We start from the raw sequence: 19,543 nt of genomic DNA, 5'->3' as shown, positions 1-19,543 counted from the left end.
AGAAGTCTTCACGGAACGAGCAGTCGCATGACGCCGTGTGGTGTTTCTGGACATTAGCTCGGATGAGTGCACTTCCCGGAGCTCGCTGTGTGTGCAGCCTGTGAGCTGTTGAGTCACGTCGTCTCACGCTCAAGCGGGGGTGGGTGGCGGGGGGGAGTTTTGGAGGGCCAGTTGTGGCAGTCTGGTCTTTGGGGGGGAAGAGTTGTGCAGTTGGTGTCCGAAGGCACCGCTAGATTCCTGGCAGCTGCTGGCGAGCGAGGCGTCGAGTTGTCTGCGCGGCTCTTGATAAGACTTTTAAGAAACTCCCTGCGAGTAAACAACTTTGTTTTAAACTCATGTTACAGAATCATTTAATAATCCATCTCAGTTTGGAGTCCCCACGAGAACTAAAAACTAAAGTTCCATCTACAGAAGGGAAACAAATCGTTGTTCCTCTGCACCAATAACCGAAGGAGCGTCCTGTGAGCACTTGTCCAAAGGAGACAAATTTGTTATATCGCGAGTGACGTTGTGAGAAATTGTTAGTTTGCCATCGTTTGTGTCTTTGGGGCAGAATAACCTCGTGAAACAAAAAGCCCTTTCACCCCCCTCCCCCTCCCCCCGTCCTTCAGCTTGATCAATCAATCCAAGGACAAGTGTCCACTGTTCTAACTCCTCCTAAATCTGAAGGATTAGCAAAAGCATTTTCAATTAAGTTCCAGATACAGGACATTACACAGGTGATTGAGGCATGACATTCCTGCGAGTCATCTAAAATGTTTATCGATTGCATGCTTATTAGGGTCCAAGGATGCCGATGCCTCGTCTCACCCACCCCCGTCCTCTCCCTTTTGCTCTTTTGTTAACAACGATGTGACGTATTTATGCACCTTGGAAAAACAAGACAGCTGCAGCTGCCAAGGTTTTCAGTACATCCCCATCCGTGACACCCAGAGGAGAGAGGGAGAGGGAGGAAAAAAAAAGGGTCACGGTGTGTTTTCTTTCTCTCCTCCACCCCACCCCATGAATGGTCCTCCTCATCCCCCCCCCCCCCCCCCCCCCCCCCCTCGCCCTGTACATCTATGGCCACGGTGTCTGCGAGGAGAAGTGGGGCCCACACAATCACCCACGGCGCTCCAGACAGGACCAACTGTGGCCGACCAGCGGGAACACGTGGCTTTGTCTTTCACCCATTCTTTTGGGGGACCAGCTGTGGTCTGAGTGTGTCAGGCCCAGTGATGCTGCTGCTATAAATATGCGTCAACGACTGTGAGTAAGTGACAGCTGTACAGTGGACCAAGGACACGCTGTCTTGACACACACAGCGAGTGTGAGCCGCTCCAAAAAAGGCGAAACCCTTGACACGGGAGCACTGGTTGATATGCGTTTAAGTGGTTCTTATATGATTCACTTTAATTATTGTTCCTTCTTTTGCGACACTGGGCTTTGTCTGAAAGTCAAACGAGCGGCTCCTGAGAAATTAAGTGGATGGTAACGTATGCGTGTGTGTTCATGTGGAGAAAGGAGGGGGAAACAAAACTACCTGTTTGTGTGAGTGTGTGTGTGTGTGCCTTGTCTGTACACAAGCGCACATGTGACTGCGTTTGTGTGCCCTTTTCAAGTGTGACCACCTGTCTTTTGTTAAGAAATAAATAAATAAGCGCCCGGGCCACACCAGCTGTCCCTGGCAGTCCGTCTCTTCAGAGGTCAAGGGCTCCCACCGCTGGCCCTGTCGAGGTGGTGGACGTTTACAACTTTGCTCTCAACTTCTCTCAAGTACCTCGAGACACACACTGTTCACGACATACACACAAAATCACTCAAATGAGCCTCAGAGAGGAATGCTTTATTACACCACCCCAGTTACCCTGCACATATCCCAGCTCGTCACCCGTCGCCCTGCAGCTAAGCCCTGTCACATGGCCCCAACTTTCCATGTGAAGGTTTTGGTCCAGAGTTAACACACACACACACACACACAGATGTGAGATGTTGCTGTGGATGTTTAGCAGTGTGATGTGACCACACCATTGCAGTCGAGCCCTTATTTACCACGAGTGAGCTCGCTGTATTGGCCGCGCAGGTCTATTTGTGAGTGATCTTGGGGAGGGAGGACATTGTTGTCTTTATGTCGGAGCCGCCCGCCCCGGCTCTAGCGCCGCTGTGTCGTCTGTTTGTGCATAAAGTACGTGCAGGGGAGCCGGGCCAGACAATGGCCTGCCTGAACTACTACCCACGCACACAATAGAGCGCTGGGATGAGGCTGAGTTTTTGGGGCCATGGTTTTGGGGGAGCGTTGGGGTGGGGGGTGGTGGAGGTTGCAGTGATGGGGGCAGGGGCAGTTGGATGCGGCCCATGTCTATATCGGGGGGTGGGAACCCAAGCACATCCCCATTGGGATCACGTCGCAGAGCAGCTGGATTTCTTTCATGGTGCAGCGGGGAAATAATTAAAAGTTCTCCCCCCCCTCCCCCTCCCCCCGTTGAAAGTGTCCAGTGAGTTGGCATTAAGTGCCTAAATTAGACTCGCACACTTGGTAAAGGTTCCAGTTTGTGTCAAGTTTGGGTTTTGCCGAGGCTGACGCAAAGTTGACTTTAGGGTAATGATTACAGTAGGAAGTGGGCTTCTCTGTTTATCCCTCAGGTTTATCTCCTTCAGAGTGTATTGGCATCAGGTCAGGGGAACAATGGGAGCCCATCTTGAAATTGCTCCGTCCTTGAGCTCAGTTTATGGTTTCAGAGGGATAGGGCCTGCAAGACCAGCAGTATCATCACATTCTGTTGTCTCTGTACACAGTGCAGTGCTGCCCCCACATACACACACACAGAGAAAAGAGCTCTTAACAATCTTACACTGATGATCGTGTGTGTCTGAAAACGACTCGTGCAAATGAATGAAGTCCACACACGGAGAGAAAGTTGTTCCATTTTAATTTCTATGCATAATCTTAATAAGGACCTAAATCAAGATTGTCACATTTCCACAGCACACGCACACAAGCACACTCCGAAAGCGCAGAAAAACAAAGAAAATGCACGTACAGTTTTATAGATCAACGTAAATCGCCTCAATTTCTAAGCAATAATGTCAACTCTGCATAAAGATTGTCCTCTAATCTCTACACCTCTAACACTGAAGCAATCGATTACTATAAAATATACCTTTCTTATTAAAAAAAATTATATTAAAATCTAATGGCACTTCTACAAATTCTATTTTAAAAAATTTTCATTAGACATTTAGAAGCTTTTTTTTCCTTTCTTTTTTTGTTTTGTTTTTTTAAACCAAATTAAAATGAAGAGACAGTCAAATGTTGCACAAGAAGCCAATGCAGTAATAAATATTTCTCATGAATATACACAATTTCACAGTTGTATCCTGCAGAGGACAGAATTCCAGTAGCCATAAAGTCGTATTTTTCTTTTTCTTTTTTTTAGATCATACAGCATGAGTTAGGAAAACGCAGCCCTCGGTCAAGAGTTCCACTGTTTCCATCAAAAGTCAACAATCAAAATCTCAGTGTTTCACATTCAACAGTGACAATAACTAAAGGAACATCCAGTTAGTTCCCAGTAGCACTGGCTACTAAAACAGCCTAAACACAGAAATGCTTGTCTTCAGTTCCAAAAACAAAAAAACTGACAAAAAAATGGTCAAATAAATCTCAAAAAAACGTCAATGTAATCTCTTGCAGAGCAGCAAAATTAACAGAGTTGACTTCAAACTCTTGGTTCGTCTGTTTTTTTTTTGTTTGTTTTTTTAAATGTTTTCCATAATGGTAGAAAAAACAGGAACAACAGCCGCGGTGAACTTTGAACACCGCAGTCGAGAGCAAGAGAGTACACGATTGGAAAAAGGCCGTCTCCAGATGCAACACCCATCCGTGTGTCTACAAGGCACATGCGGTGATCATCCTGGAGCTATAAATAAAGACAGCGACGAATAAAAAGGGAGAGGAAATAATAATTACATCTCACGTTTCGTTGGTTTGTTTTTGTCTACCCTCTGGATTTTAACTTTAACACCTCGTCAGAAATGGTTCGGGTTTGAAATGGACACTGTGAAAGGCTCGGCGAGTGTTTGTGCAAGTAAACGAGAGAGCCGAGTCACGGTGCGCTTCGTCTGCGCTTTATTTCCAAGATGTTCCATGAGAAACGCTTTGATTTGACTTTTTTCCCCTATTTTAAATCTGCACAAGCCGTCGTAAACGCTGGAAAACCCCAACACGTATGTTTTAAACACCTCAGGGGGTGTCTTCGCTGAAATGGACAGGTCACCGACACCTACGTCCACAACCTCTTTATTATCATCACAGTTGACAGTTTCTAGAAATTTGTTCTAAATCTGGCACTTTTGGAAAAACAACCCCCCGCTCTGCTCATGCTTGCTGTTCTCTGAGGTGTCAAAGTCGAGGGCCTGATGAGGTCAAATCACCATTCCATTTTCCATCCGTCTTTCCCTGATTTTACTCCACTGTGTTCGATTTTTACTCAATGTATAAAGTTAAAAGAGAAAGACAAATACCCCCCCCCCCCCCCCCCCCCGGTTCCGGCTCTGTGTTTTTTGAAAGTCCACATTTAATTTGTTTCATTTATTTTACTGGTAACGAGGTAACTTGGTACGAATCAGTGAGTCAGAAAAAAAAGAGCAGGAAAGACGTAGCATTATTATCTCGCGGGCCAAATGCCTTGAGTTTGACACATGTGATATAGCGGGAACAATGGAGCATATATTAACTGGGCTCTTCTTTGATGCCTACAAACATTACACCTGTTTCAAAGTCTCCTCCCCTCTCTCCTCCCTTTGCTTCATACCTTTCTCACATTCCGGGGGCTCCATTCAATACAGAAAAGTGCAAAGAGAGACTTGTGCTGGCTTTTCTCCCCACAGCTAGAAGGGAGATACACAATGCTCCCTTGAGAACTACCTGGTTCTTGGTGGTGGAGGTGGAGGTGGAGGTGGAGCTGGGGGGGGACGAACGACAATGCCTGTATTGTCTCATTTCTATAGGTAGGCCGATGCTGTATCAGTGTGGCTGTGCTTGAGAACCACTGTTCCCCCCCCCCCCGTGGCAGAACTGCTCTGATTTGTAGTGAGGTGGAGTCCAATCAAGTCAAGAAAAGGAACCGTGAGAACTCGCGGCGGAGACTCTTACGTGCGATGTAACACGGGAAAATAACAAAAAAAAAAACTGTCTGATAAATAGAATATATATATACATTAAATATACACAGAGTAAGAAATAGCAGCCTAGACAATCGTGATGAAACTATAATGCATGCTAACCAAAAAAAACAAAAACAAGTGCTTCTCTATGTTCCATGTGACAAATCTTGAATACTCCATAGAGGTTTCTACACACACGGCATATTAAAATACAATTACAGTAACTTGATTTGCACAGGAGAGAAAATAAAAACAGACAGCAGGCCCCCCCCCCAAAAAAAACAAACAGTTAATGAGTACCAAGATCGCAAGGCAAGACACCGACGACGTCTCTTCAAGCTTAAAGTAGAAATAAGAGCGACACCTACCGACGACGGTAAAAACCCCTGAACCAAGTCAAACTAATAAATAAATTCTGATCAAGTCTTCTCAGGACAGATTAGACATAATATACCCCGAAGAGAATGTGACAACAGGGAGGAAGTCCCATTTCCTGTCCAGTCAGGGACAGCATCACTAAAAGGCTCCAGCTTCATCAGTAGTAACGTACACACGCGTACAATAAGAAGATATGACGTGAAGGAAAAAAAAAAAAAAGGTTTCAAATCACGCGACGAATGACACGGCTTGGACAGATAAACAAAGCACTGGAACATCCACCTGTTCTCCGCGCTTCCTGCTGAGGGTTTTGTCAGCGTGTGCCCTTTAAACGTCCACACCAGGAAATAACAAGGTCACCGTTTGCTTTAAAACCAAACGAGTCGTTAAATGAACGTTTAATTGACTAAACACATTTACGACATCCTTGTGAAGTATTTCAATTACCCTCGTTATGACCTGGCAGGTGGGAGTGTCATTTAAGGCCAGGAAAAAGTCACTCATTTGAGAAGAAGGCGTGGCAAAACGTCCCAGTTTTTTTTTTTTTAGTGAGTTCACTCAGTAAAAGTGTTGAGAACTTCATGAGGCACCAGTGTTACAGGCATCAGCTTAGAGCTACTTCCCCCCCCCCCCCCCATCCCAACTTTTCTTAAGTAGTTATTGCCAGGCTGTTTTCATCGATATGTGCGACTTAAGAGAGAGAGAGAGGGAGACTCTCCTCCTCCCCGAGACCCAGAATGAAAGAAAGAAACAGTGACGTCATGATGATCTGCCTGCCTCGTGTTATATAAACAACAATCAAAAATGTAATCAACTTCATTTCAACCAAACAAAACTTCTACTTCTTGTGAAAAGAATAATCATACTTCCAGTAGTCAGACTTCATTACTTTTGCTGCCTTACGATAAGTTTACTCAAGGACTAAACAAATCCCAAATAAATAATAATAATAATAATAATAATAATAATAATAATGATGTAGGAGTATTAAAAAGAAAATCACATATTGCTACTCACGGACGGTTCTGATCTTCCACGTGCACACATTTTCTAACGATTGTATTAACATATGTTAGCGTTAGTCGTCGCTCGGTCGCCCGGAGGCTACGAAACATTGGATGTTTGTTTTGCTTTGTTTTTTTTTACTCCTCTCCTTCCAGCGTATACTTCATCCTCAAATAAACTCAAAGAAACAGATTGACACAGAAAACAAACAAGTGCATGATCTGATTTGTTCTCCTCACAGCTCACACACACTCACACAGGGATCCAGCTTGAGTTTCACAGCACCCATGTTAATGTTGAACAGCCTGTGCACCTCCAGCACAGACACGACACAACAACAGCTCCAGTCTTACAGCTGCTACGTCTTTAACTTGAGAAAATGCCACATCGGGGTAGAATCCAGGAGATATGTTTCCTGCAAACAGACGTGTTTGTGTGTGTGTGTGTGTTTGTACTAACAGAAAATAATAAAAAAAGTGAATTAATAGTACTCGGTGTGTGGTGAAGACATTTATGCCATGGCACCGGGGCGAGAGCGCTTTTATCCAATGGAGAGAGTCTTGACGAGGCCACAGTGAAACTTCCTGATGTGGCGGTACAGGTCCCCGGACTGAGTGAAGCGCCGCTCGCACCACTTACACGCGTGAGGCTTCTCGCGCGTGTGGACGACGGCGTGCCGACTCAAGTTATGGGAGTACTGGAAGCTCTTGCCGCACTGGCCACAGGTGAACGGCTTCTCGCCCGAGTGTGTGCGCTCGTGCCGCTTCAGCGTGTACATGCAGGAGAAGGTCTTGTTGCACTGCACGCACGTGGGCACCGAGCCGTCGGGGGACAGCTTGGAGCGAGCGCCCTCCTTCTCGCGGAAGTGGGAGCTGAGGTGCAGCTGCAGCACGTGGGGGCTGGGGAAGACTTTGCTGCAGAGTGGGCACACGCACACCTGTTGCCCCGGCGGCAGGAGCACCCCGCTGGAGGTGGAGATGTCCGAGGAGGCCAGGTCGTCCTCCTCCTCCTCCTCGCTGTCCCCCAGCAGCCTGCTCCTCCTCTCCTCCAACTCCCTGCCAGCAGCGCCCTCCCTCCCTCGGCAGGCCTCCCCCTCCTCGTCCATCAGGTCCTCCTCCTGGGAGAGCAGGGCGGCTGTGGAGCCGTTGTTGCCTGGGAAGAGGGCAGCGAACCCTGTCACCACCGAGCCCCTGGCACTATTCCCAAAGCGCTGGCTCTCAGGGCTCGTCGGCTCACTGTCCTCCTGCTCTGACAGCAAGTCGTGTTCCTCTTTAACAAGTGGCTCAATGCCCTGCTGCTGGCTGTCGAGGGCCAGCTGTCCCGCCACGTAGGAGGGGTGTAAGGGATCTCTGCTAGACAGAGGCTTGAAAGACAAATCCAGTGCACAGTCCATGTCATCTGAAGCCCGGGACCTCTGGGACAGTGATACGGTGGAACTACTGACATCAGCTTTTGTTTTTCCAGCTGTTTGGACGCAGGGCTCGGCCTCTGCTGACACATAATTGACACTTACAAGGTCCGGGGACCTGCCAGAGTGACCGTTCGCCTTCTGCCTGCTCCTTGTAGACCTATCACAGTCTGTGACAGCCAGTCCGACTTCGCTGTTGTCCATGTCAAAGTCTTCTGCAGGGAGGGGCCTGTGCAGCCCCGGAGACTGAGTCTGGGGCAGTCGCCGGATGAGCTGCTTACTGTGCAGCTCCCCGTCTGAGGAATTCTCCCTGTCCAGGCAGCCGAGTCCAAAACTCTCGCTCAGCTTTTCATCCAGGGAGGAAAGTTCCTTATCCTTAAGCTTGCCTTTGCACACTTTCACTATATCATACATGTGGAGGTAACTGGCCGCTGCCAGGACATCCTCCACTGGCAGAGTGCTGAATTCCAGCTTCCCCTCATACATAAATTCAAGGAGCAGACTGAAAGCAGGGGCTGTCACAATGTCACTGTTGAGATGCACAACGTCCCTTTTGTCCAGCTGGTCCCTGTAGAAGAGATGGAAGTACATGCTGCAGGAGGCCAGCACGGCTCTGTGCGCTTTGAATCGAGCCTCTCCGACGAGAACAGTGCAGTCACAGAGGAAACCTTGGTGACGCTGCTGACTCAGACACTGCAGCAACTGGCGGCTATGGTCCGGGAACTCCATTCTTCCTTCATAACCTGACGAAAAACAGGAAAAACAGGATACTGGATGAGCAAAGTGGAGAGAGCGAGAGAGAGTGAGAGAGAGAGGGCAAAAGGCGAGTCGCGAAAAACACAACAGAAAATGGGAGAAATAACTTCAGCCAACATTCTTATTTTTAAAGTGTCATCAAGAAAAAAAATCACATGGTTTTTAAAGATCGATTCACACTAACAACTTTATCCAAGTTGAGAACAAACACCGTGCACCGACAGTGATGCAGGACACGCTGCTGCTGCTGCTGCTCACCCACCCATCGTGTGTCCCGGTGTAAACGGATCCGCTGATCCACGTATAGTGCTCGCTTTTGGAACAAGTCAAGTCCGCGTCTTGCGCTCTCTCTCTCTCCTTCCTCCCCCTCTCTCTCTCTCTCCAAAATGTAGCCAAACGCCGTCGACGCACCGGCGCGTTTCCGAGCGCAACACCAACACCAGCAGCGGTGTTTACAGAACAAGCAGGCGATACTAGATATAGCAGCAGCCTGTCCGCTGGAGAGGGGAGGGAGGCCGGCGTGAAAGAAGGAAAAAAAATAAAAAAATAAGAGCCGCGCAGACGGAGTGAGTAAACTGCTGCTCTGTTTGCTAATTACACTGCAAGCTGTGGAGTCAGCTGCTCTGACATCACCGCAATGGAAACGCTACCTCCAGCTGTGCTACCCTTAATGCCATATGTTAACTCGGGTCCAAAAAAGACACCAAAAACGCACACGACCTGTCACTGATAACACCACACGTCCACATGTACGAGAACTTTAAAAATAATAATAAATAAATAAATAAATAAATAATAAAATCAGTTTATCAGTACAGCGACTTTTTACGCACACACAACTGTGTTGGATTAGCTTAAAAGGTGTGAAAAATTAATGTTTAAGTTTGATGCTGTAAAAAAAAAAGATTTAAAAAAAGTGTGTGTCGCTTACTGCGCGAGAAGCATGTTCGATTATTGGACTAAAGAAGAAGAAGAAGAAGAAGAAGAAGAAAAGTGCTTGCTATCAGGAGACAAGGAGGGCCGAGGGCGCAGTAAACCGAGCTCCGTGTCCGTGTTGGGAAACGCATTGCTGGGATCCTTTTAAACAGCGGAGGAACTCGCACAGCAGGGGAAAAAAACTGCGCTGAAACGAAGCGGCGAGGCTTAGTACACTTTAACTTTCGCTTCCCCGGTTTTTTCACATCAAAGAAAACGCGACACTTACATTCACTTCCGCCCGTTATCGTCGTCCGTTTTCTCGGCCCCTTCTCTACAAGCTCGGCTTTCCTTTCATGATGTGCGTCCAGATGTTCGCTTCTCTCCTCGCCGTTTCTTGAGCTCCAGTCCGACCCTGGCAAAGCAGGCTGCACTCAGCGCTGCTGCTGCTGCTGTGTGTCAAGCAGGTTGATAATGGCCCAAGTCTCGCGATAGCGCGCCGCCACAACTTCGGCACTACTGCGTGAACTCACACAGCGGCAGCAAGTAGCAGCAGCAGCAGCAGCAGCAGAGTAGTCGTGCAGGGGACTCACATCAAGAGTGGCTGTAAAACACCTGTCCCTGTGACACGGGGAGCTGTTGTTATTCAAACTTTTAAAGTTTTATTTGTAAGCATTTAAAACAAACTTTGACTCCTATCTAGGCTCAAATCCAGCTTTTAAAATGTGATTAATTTTATTTAAAAAAAAATTGTATTTGCATACATGACGCATATACAACAATGATAAATTAAAGGGCATCTTGATAACATTTTAGAGCTGTTCTTCCTCTCATTCCACCATCCGAATCAACCAGAGCCCCTTTTTTTTGTCCTCATACTCATAAGATTTCTAGTTTGTTTTCATTTCAAAAGACACACATTTGATAACGCGCACATTAGTGGACCTAATGCATTCCCTGTAGCCTCTTACTTCTGCTCAGAAAATGAACGAAGCACTTAAACGGCCCAGCCTTCGATTTTCCTCTGCGATTATGAATCCATCCAGCCCCTCGACAGGTCGGTGACAGTTTGTATCAATCAATAAAGATTTTCAACTGAGACACTGAGGCATACCTTGAATTGTTTGAGTGGTACACGTGTAGTCTTAACCCTCAAAAATGCCCTTAAAGGTTCTGAGCACCTGCAAACATGTCGTCCCAGCAATTGTTTTCAACCTAAATTTGTCCTCAGAAACAAACAGACACACACACACACACACACACACAGAGTTCTGAGAGCTTGTTCTTTAATTGTTAAAGCTAGAGATGGTGGCACAGTGCAGAGAAACAGGGACGGGTTTGCAGCTGCTCATGTCCCCCCCCCCCCTCCACACACACACACACACACACACACACACACTTCCCTCCCCTTGTCCCTCCTTGTGCTTCCCCCAACTGCCTCGGTCACCTTTGCCCTGTGTTCCAGCTGTCGTGTGTTTTGAAAGGGCCATTTGCAGCTCTTCGCAGCCTTCTGACACAGAGGGGGAATGAGCAATGTGACGGGAGGCGGCAGCCACTGGTCAGAGGAGGCCACTGGCTAAATTCTTATCCACTTACTGCTTTATTCCATTTTTAGTCCGGCTGTTACCCTTAGAGAGGGTAGACAGATATTTGCACCCTTATGTCGTGTCCAGATGAGCATGAGTAAGACACAGTGGCATCCTGTTTAAATTTAAAAAAAATCGTCTTTATTTGGTCTAAAAATGTACTTAAAATTGTAGTGCGTAAATTTTAACCCTTAATCACGGCGGTTTGTGCCATCGGTTAAATTCCAGCGGTTTCTGAAAGCTAAGAAGTTGCACGTCAAACGCCAACATGTGGTTATTACGGTAATTTCACTCGCGCTGTTGCAGGAAGCCGGAGAGAAGAGAGTTGGAAAAAAAACGCCTGTACATAAAGAAGTTTCCATTTATGTTTTGCCCTGTTTTTGCACATTGAGACAAAGTAAACCAAATGTTATTTTAAATATGTTTTGGTTTTTGGTTTTTCTGCACTTTAAATTATTAATGCACTACTTTAACATGCAGTAAATTGTAAATAACTGCCAGATATTGAACGTTATTCTGGAAAAATGGGCAAAAGCACTTACGTTACAGGACGTTTTCTTGGTTAAGATAAACCAAAAAAAATTCCAGATGGACATTTTGAGGCTTTAAAGGGTTTAATATAAAATGTCCATTAAATTAATCCATTTCAAATGAGTCCGCACAATGTGTCTTACTAATCATCTTACTGCAGCATTGCGTGCACTTGTGAAGAGAAACAGCTGCACACAGGTTGTAGTACGAGTGAACGCACAGAGAAGTGGCCCTGAAAAGAGTCACAAGAAAATTCTACTTGATAAATAAAAAAATAAAATAAAAAGCATTTTATGGGCTGCCCATGGTCAAGTGGAAAGGGAACGTGGCTTGTAACTGGAGGGTTGCCGGTTTGAGTGCTCCATAGGTGCTGCTTTCTAGTTTAGAGGATGAGTTAAACGCAGAGAAGGAATTTCCCCTTTAGTTTATTTATAATCTAAAGGGCCACTTCACCCAAAAAGTATACTTTTTTTTTTTTACTAATTTCCAGAGATGAATGAGTTATTCGATCACCAGAGGAAGTTGGGATTGAAAAAAACAAATAAAATGGACAAAAAGTCGACGTCAAAGTCACCGTCCTTCAAAGAAAATAAGAGTTTTATGAGTAAAAGTTTGGAATAAAAAATCTAATCAATAAATAAAAAACTGGTCAAATTTAATCAGACACTGGAATAGAATGGGAATGAAACAAACACAGCAGCATCAAGTGGGGGGGGGAAATGGTGAAATCGCCCTTTGTCCGCACCTGTGCTGCAGTTACATACACACAAACACTACCTCAGTCACAGTCTACTCACACAGACCAAACAGAGTCAACTATTATCAAATGCATACATTTATTATAAAGTAAATCTCCATTCAGCAGTGACTCACACACATGCTACCCATGCAGGAGCAGCGGTGTGGATAAGAATAGGACCAGTGGCCCTGTGTCTCACTGGCCCTGGCAAACGTAGGCGCCCAGTAGAGGAGGGGTGTGTGTTCACAGGGCAAGACAAAGCAGTGGTTGTGCCTGGGGACTGAGGCCTCAGAGAGAGGCTCTACACGGTGAAGGTTCTCACACGCAGAAAAAGATAGAGAATGAGAGTGGGGGAGCGGGGAGAGAGAGAGAGAGAGAGAAACACTTCCTGGAGGTTCATTCTTCCTCTCTACAATCATCAATGGCATTCTCCCCCTGACCCACTCCTCTCTCAGACAAACAAAAGACCCCGCATTCCAGTGTAGCCTGACCGGCCAACCAGCCAGCCATCCAACCACAGTCCAACCACATCACTCTCCCTCCACCGGACCAAAAGTCTCACTGTGGGGATGGGCTTGCAAATGTAGACATTTTGTCTAACTTCTAACACATCCTGATGGAATAAAAATCATTATGTCCAAATGTAGATCCAAACAGATGTGGCCAGTGAACGAAATGCACGTGTAGCCCCATGTGTTTCTATCCTTTCCTTTAAAACGTCGAAATGTTGCACAATGTTTGCACAACCAAATTTAAAACCGTTGTAAAAATGTAGCTGGACCGAGTAGCTGATGCTCAGGAGCAGTGGTAACAATGGTATTTTTTTTTTGCGTAATATAAAAGGAAGACAGATGTAGAAATGTAACATATACAAACAAACATTCAGGATTATTTCTCTTTAGCTTCACATATTAAATATATCTTTATCTTTTAGACCCTTTTGTTCATCAGACAGTAACCAAGTAAACGTTAGTGCATATACAGTAGTTAGAACTGGGATTCTTTAGCCGTGCAACAGAACAGATAATTCATCAGGACGAGCCACATTGCGGTGCAGTTGCTGGGCGATGTAGTCCTGGTCAGACCCCCTCACTCACCCCCACCTCCTCCCTATTATGGCTCTTCCAGCCTTCTGTTGTTAATTTCTCCTTCAACTTTTCTCCTATCTGTTCTTTTTAAGTCATATTCTGGTCAGATACTGCACGAGATCGCACGAAAAGCCGTTAAAAACACTTTTGACAGGGCAGGCATTCCCATCACCGGGAGCAGAGGCAGACGAGGGCGAGGAGGAGGAGGAGGAGGAGGAGGGATACCCTCACTCCGCTCTGTTTGTATGAGAGGAACAGCTTGGCAAGACCGATGCATAGTAGACGAGGAAGACGAGGAACACATTACAGTATGTGAGTGACAAAGAGGGGAAATGACAACAGAGGAGGCTGAGAGACAGGGAGCAGAGGCCACAAAGTTTTTTTTCATCCCAGAGGAGAACACTGGCATCTGTCACTGCCGCACCGTGTTTTTCACTTGATGTGGAACTTTTCTCTCACCCTGTTTTTCATTTTTCAACCCACACACAGTAACTGTATATTTATTTGTCGTTCACTGGACAACGCTGAGTGAAATGGACAAAATGAGACCGCGCAGTGCTCACACATGATCATTTATGAACACAATTGATATCAAATATCAGGGTTCTTTACCCATTGATGACCCAGTGATGTGAGCTCTCTGATAAAGTGGATCACTAACTGAAGTGGCCTGTCTGTACTTGTCCTAAACTGGTTTAACTCCTACTTCCCTGGCAACGAGTCTTTGTGGTCGGAGACGACTGTTTATCTAAACACAGCCTGGTAAAACAAGCAGGTTCCCTAATCTGATAGAGTCTAATATAAAGTGTAATGCTTTTACATTTCTCTTGTGTTGCTTAAGCAACCCAGTGATGAATCAGTTGAGAGTAGTATTTCCTCTGATGCCAAAAAAAGGGACTCAGTTACAAAGGTATATTTAGAAAGATTTAGCTTGCATTACTAAGAAACTAATCTTAAGTTTATATGTGTCTTTTATTGGAAATGTAAATGGAAACACAGAGAGAAAGCCTAAATAAAGCACTTGACAAGCAGCATCGTGCCTGATGTTATGTCTTTTATTGACATTTTTTTTTTTAGGTGGATGTTGTGCTATATTAATTTTTAAAAGTGCTCAATCTATAAATAAAGTTTATATTGCCTGTAGATAAGGCTATGTATCAACTCAACTGCCACGTCCTGTGTGAGCATCACTATTTTGAGTTTTTCTCAACTTAAGAGCCAAGACTTTTGCACAGTCCTTAATACTTTGCCACTTTTTTCTTTTACATTAAATTGCACTTTTATCTATAAATGACAACAGTTTGCTGTCACTTTGTTGTCATACAGTCGATGAGTTGATATAAAGTTAATTTTGGCAACAATTCAAGTAAATAGTTCTGGTTTCCTTGGTGGCTATTTGTTATTTTGTTTCTATAATACATTTATTATGAAAATCACATCCAATCATCAACTGCACTTTTTAAATGACACTGTGTCCTTTTGGTATGTGGTCCTACAGTAGATGTACTGTATGTCCAATACATGGATATATTACGTGACATGAGTGAGTATGGTCATATCAGAATCCACACAAACGTTGTGCCTACACATGCTGTACTGTATGTGCTATGAGTGTTGCACCAGCAGTGGCAAAGTCTAACAACACGGGAGGAGAGCAGTGATAGCAGTCAGTGAGAGAGAGAGATGTCGAAATCCAAGATTATAAAATACAAATACAAATGTCACATGTATAAAGCTATGAGTGCGCACGTTCATGCCGTTTCAGAGGAGAAACGGTCACTTTATTATTTCACTCATTCACCTTTTTCGTTTATGAACGATTCTGGGCTCAATGTCTTTTCTTTTTCTTCCATCTGCTCAATTTTTGAAACAGATAATAATGAAATATTCACAAATTTGCTTACTTATGGCTCGTCCGCCAATCGACGTACATGGAACAGGTAATAGACCTGATACACTACAAATACTACAGTATATGCGGCATTTTCTATCCTCCACATTCACATTTAGAATTGAACTCTGACTTTCTGGTTTAAAGACAACTCACTCTATCACCCCCCCCCCCCCCCCACCCCACATCCAATTATTACTACTACTACTACTACTACTAATAATAATAATAGTTATTATTATTATTATTATTATTTTAGAAATAAAACCTCAGATGCTACAGTAATATAATTCAGGGGCCCTATTAAACATATTACATAATTTAATCTTCGTTAATTGACTGACTGGCCCCGTCAAAACATCAGGGGTGGAGTAAAAGTAAAAGTTTTCATATAATAACCACTGTTATTTGGCTGAGGGGCCCATTTCAGATATCAGGGGTAAATAAAACACAAACAAATTGATGGGCCCTATTACGACATATCACATCACATAGTCAGTTTTTTTAAATTTGGCTTCAAGGCACCATTCAAATATCAAGATAGTAGCCCTTGGGCCCCTGGGCCTGGGGCCCATTCAGTAATCCATCCCTGCTACCACTGAACCACAGCTGCTTTTTTAGCTTTAGTGCCATTGAATGAGTACATCTAATAAATTGGACAATTATTATTATGATTATTTTTATTTTGAAAGAAACTGAACATTGTGATTGCAACTTAATCCACTTGTGGTAGAATGAAGGTAATGTGTGAACACAGAGTTCAACGAGGCCACGTTTTTTTTTTTTAATGGGACTACGGCTCATATGAAAGAGTGAGACACACACACACATATACACACATTAACCGGCAAGGCACTAGGACCCGGGAGAGCAGGCTGCCACAGAGGCATTGCAGACTGCGCGTTTGGGAGGTGTAGTGGAAGAAAGGCAAGAGAAACGGAGTAAATGAGAGCACTTTTGTCCAGATTGTTGAAGGACTTATCAACTTAATATACGGCCGAAACTGCTCCTTGTAATGAGACGGACACAGTGTTGAATTCCTGCCCAGGTAAAATGTCCGCGTTTCCTTCGCATGGTTAACTACAAGAGGTCGACAGCTAGACTGGGTAGGTCCCCATTGTACTTACATGGGATGCGGTTATTCTCACCCAAGCTGCCCTGCTAGGCCCCATATCCTTTTTATCGCTAAATGCAAACGTGAAATGAGCTGCTCTGCGCACTCTTCCTCGCGGAGGAAGTTTTCTCTTTAGTCACTGGCGTATAAAAATGTCCTGTAATGAATTACAACGCGCTGCTGTGTGTTTTTCTTCCCCCTTCCTTCAAACAACAGCACGTCTCTCTCTCTCTCCCGCTCCCCCTCTCCCTCTCTCTCCCTCTCCCTCTCACTCTCTGTGTGTAGATGTTAACCATTCATTTTTTGACAATGACCACTTTTGAGACACAGCCCTGAGGCCAAAATATCCGCAGCCCCGTTCACTTTACACGACGAGAAAGTTGTTTTCGCTTGTACTTCGTGGCTCAGGAGGTGAAATGAAAACAAATGAGCTCAGCGAGGGAGTAGTTCATTCATTGTTGTGACCTACCACTGCGTTTGTTTACTTGTTTGAGTAGGAAATAAATTAGCAGACACTCGTTTTACGCTAGCTTTCCTAGCTTGTTGTTGCTGTGGTGCATTCACTGTCTCACACACACACACACATACATACTGTATTTGTTGTTGTTGCTCTCCAAATGGCCTCCTGTGATCATTTTCATGCACAGTTCAGAGATCATAAGATGGTAGTTTCTTCTTTTTCCTCTCCTGTAATGAATGTGGGTCACTGTTTGGCGTCAAGGCTTCACTGTCCTCACTGTTCCCATCCAGTTGTGCATGTGTGTTCACTAAATCATATTAACTACAGTGGTTCTTCAAAAAGTGGCTTCATTTTCCTAGAAATCCTCCGTCGGTGACGCAAAAGTGTGCTCATGTGGTGGGAGTCCAGATGAGCAAGTTTGTCAGCTGGTCATCTCATCCAGCACCGGGCTTCATCGTGGATGTGCAGGATTTAGTGTCTTCTCCACCAGTGTGAAGCCTTGTTATTGTTTGAAGAAGTTACATCCACGCGCGTGCACACACACGCAGACACGGTATGGAGAGAGAACTTTGTCCCCAGGCATGTTGTACCGGTTCCACCTTTAGTTTCAAAGTGATTGTATTGGTCATGAGACTACATCTGTCCTGTGTGTGTGTGTGTGTGTAGGGGGACTTGGCATGTAACCCAGAGAAGACGCAACAAACTGATGTAGTGATGCAGTCAGTGACTGCTTGGCTGTCCCCGCTCTATTTAAAAAAATACCAGCCACCTCCTACCCAATCCACTTGAAGCTCCATTGACGCAAATGTGCCACCAGTTGCATGCAGAATCTGAGGAATGTTTGAAATTTGTACGCAGGCTTATGGCGACTGCCCTCCCTCTGTCTGCCAGTCTGTGCCACAGTCGTTTACGTATATTGTCCACAAAAAAAAGGGGGGATATAACTTCTGACGACGATGTCAACGTCACGTCGCGGTCCTGCTGTCATGTGCCTCCCAAAAGAGAGAAGACGTTCATTCGTCTGAGCTGCTCAACATTTAATAGCCGCGTGATGTCATTATAGGCAGTGACTTTAATGTCTTTGTTGTTTTTTTGAAAAAGGACAAAACAGTCTTTGTGATGCATCTTCAGCCTTGTTCCCCGGCTTGTCTGCAGCATGAAAACAAACACATTTACACAAGGATTCATATTCTGGTTGTGCTTCATGCCACCACAGGATTAAAAGCCAAGCGCTTTCTTGTCTTTCAAGGTTGCAATAGCTGCGGTCTTGTGTATTCACGTACCCACTGATGTGATTTCATAGAACGTGAAAGAGGAACTTGGCACAGTGTGTGTGTAGTAGAGAGCACAGAAGCACTGGTTCTGTCGTTTCATTAAAAACACAAACTTAAAAGTCACTTTAGGGACTGGTTTCAAGTAACAGGTGAAAGCGTGTTGTTCTGTTTTCTCTTTCTTTTAATATTTGAGTGTCATGTTCCAGCTTTGTAGCCACAGCGCAGCTGCTGACTTAGTTGTTTACCCACATGACGGCACAAAATAGAGCAAAAACAGTCTTGTATCTATTGATCTGTGATGAAGGAAGTGCGGGGATGTTGACCTGATTTTCTACTTCCTGCCATAAACTCAATGGGACCGTCTTCTCTGGCCCGGTGACAGGCTCGGTGTGTGGCATCTTTGCTGCATGACACTGATTTGCATTGAATGGTGTGGCCCCTGGAGCAGGAGCCAGAAAGATGAATGATTGAAAGCTGCACTGACAGCAGGGCAGGCAGGCAGGCAGGCGGGCGGGCGGGCGGGCGGGCAGGCAGGCGGTGGCCCAGAGGCCTGAGGACCATGTGACCCGCTGTCAGGGTACTGGGTTCATTCAGTGGCTGCTGGCTGCAGAGCTGGCAGCAGCCCAGCTTTTCCACACAGGCCGCAGTTGCAACAGGTCGCTCCCATTAAAAACAGCAGCGCTCTGTTGTGGCTCCAGAGCTGGTCTTGTGCATGTGTTGCTTTTTTTCGCTGTGGTGTGCGCGCTTAGGTTTGTTTGTGTGATGTATCCTGATGTGTATATAAAGTGTGCATGCCTGTGTCGCAGAGTACACACCAAGATGCCAAACGGATCCAACGGTTTGTGTGATCCCGACTTTGAATTGCACTCTGTGTTTTTTTGTTTTTTTTTCAAACCCTTCTTTCCAAGATCCTTCCAGCAGAAACTGTGTGACACAGGCACCACAACCCCAGTGCAATAAACAAAAACACTGAGCAAAAATAAACTCCACTTTTGCTCATTGATGCCAGAGAGGCAGTAAAATACACGTTGATTCATATTCACAGGCCGTTGTGCTAAAGCCTGGAGCCGCGCTGATATGACTCGCAGTCTTGTCAATAATAGTCACATGCACTTCCTGTCCCCATCAGTAAGCTGGATGGGGTCACTCAAACAGAGCTCTCTTTTGATGACTTAACTCTGACGGCACAGCAGCAGGCAAATTGATTTCCCTCAATGGTCAGCGATTGCCTGCTGCAGTATGTGACATTTATG

General features: G+C 45.3%; 2 protein-coding genes across 5 annotated transcripts in view; one reads left to right on the top strand and one right to left on the bottom strand.

Moving 5' to 3' along the window:
* Window positions 1–6,157: 6,157 nt before the first annotated feature.
* Window positions 6,158–18,696, bottom strand: zbtb42 (zinc finger and BTB domain containing 42). 3 transcript variants are annotated; one of them, XM_058614480.1, is made up of 3 exons: window positions 17,149–18,696; window positions 9,897–10,228; window positions 6,158–8,679 (listed from the first exon to the last, which is right to left on the bottom strand). In XM_058614480.1, the coding sequence occupies exon 3, from the start codon at window positions 8,663–8,665 to the stop codon at window positions 7,070–7,072; it is 1,596 nt and encodes a 531-aa protein (XP_058470463.1). In that variant the 5' UTR covers window positions 8,666–8,679; window positions 9,897–10,228; window positions 17,149–18,696; the 3' UTR covers window positions 6,158–7,069. The 3 variants fall into 3 exon arrangements, with proteins under 3 accessions (XP_058470463.1, XP_058470461.1, XP_058470462.1); XM_058614478.1 differs by lacking the exon at window positions 9,897–10,228; XM_058614479.1 differs by lacking the exons at window positions 9,897–10,228; window positions 17,149–18,696 and adding an exon at window positions 8,955–9,414.
* akt1 (v-akt murine thymoma viral oncogene homolog 1) overlaps window positions 16,318–19,543 on the top strand; it is a 33,251-nt gene continuing 30,025 nt past the window's right edge. The window contains exon 1 of one of the 2 annotated variants that reach the window (XM_058614483.1): window positions 16,318–16,490. The gene's annotated coding sequence lies outside the window, so the exon portion shown is untranslated. Of the gene's footprint in view, window positions 16,549–19,543 lie in introns of both variants that reach the window. The other variant, XM_058614482.1, reaches the window with a different exon arrangement.

Source organism: Solea solea, chromosome 18 (genome assembly GCF_958295425.1).
Source record: "Solea solea chromosome 18, fSolSol10.1, whole genome shotgun sequence".
Lineage (NCBI taxonomy): Eukaryota > Metazoa > Chordata > Actinopteri > Pleuronectiformes > Soleidae > Solea > Solea solea.
The sequence above is the reverse complement of the archived record's forward strand: the minus strand, read 5'-3'. Positions and strand labels throughout refer to the sequence as shown.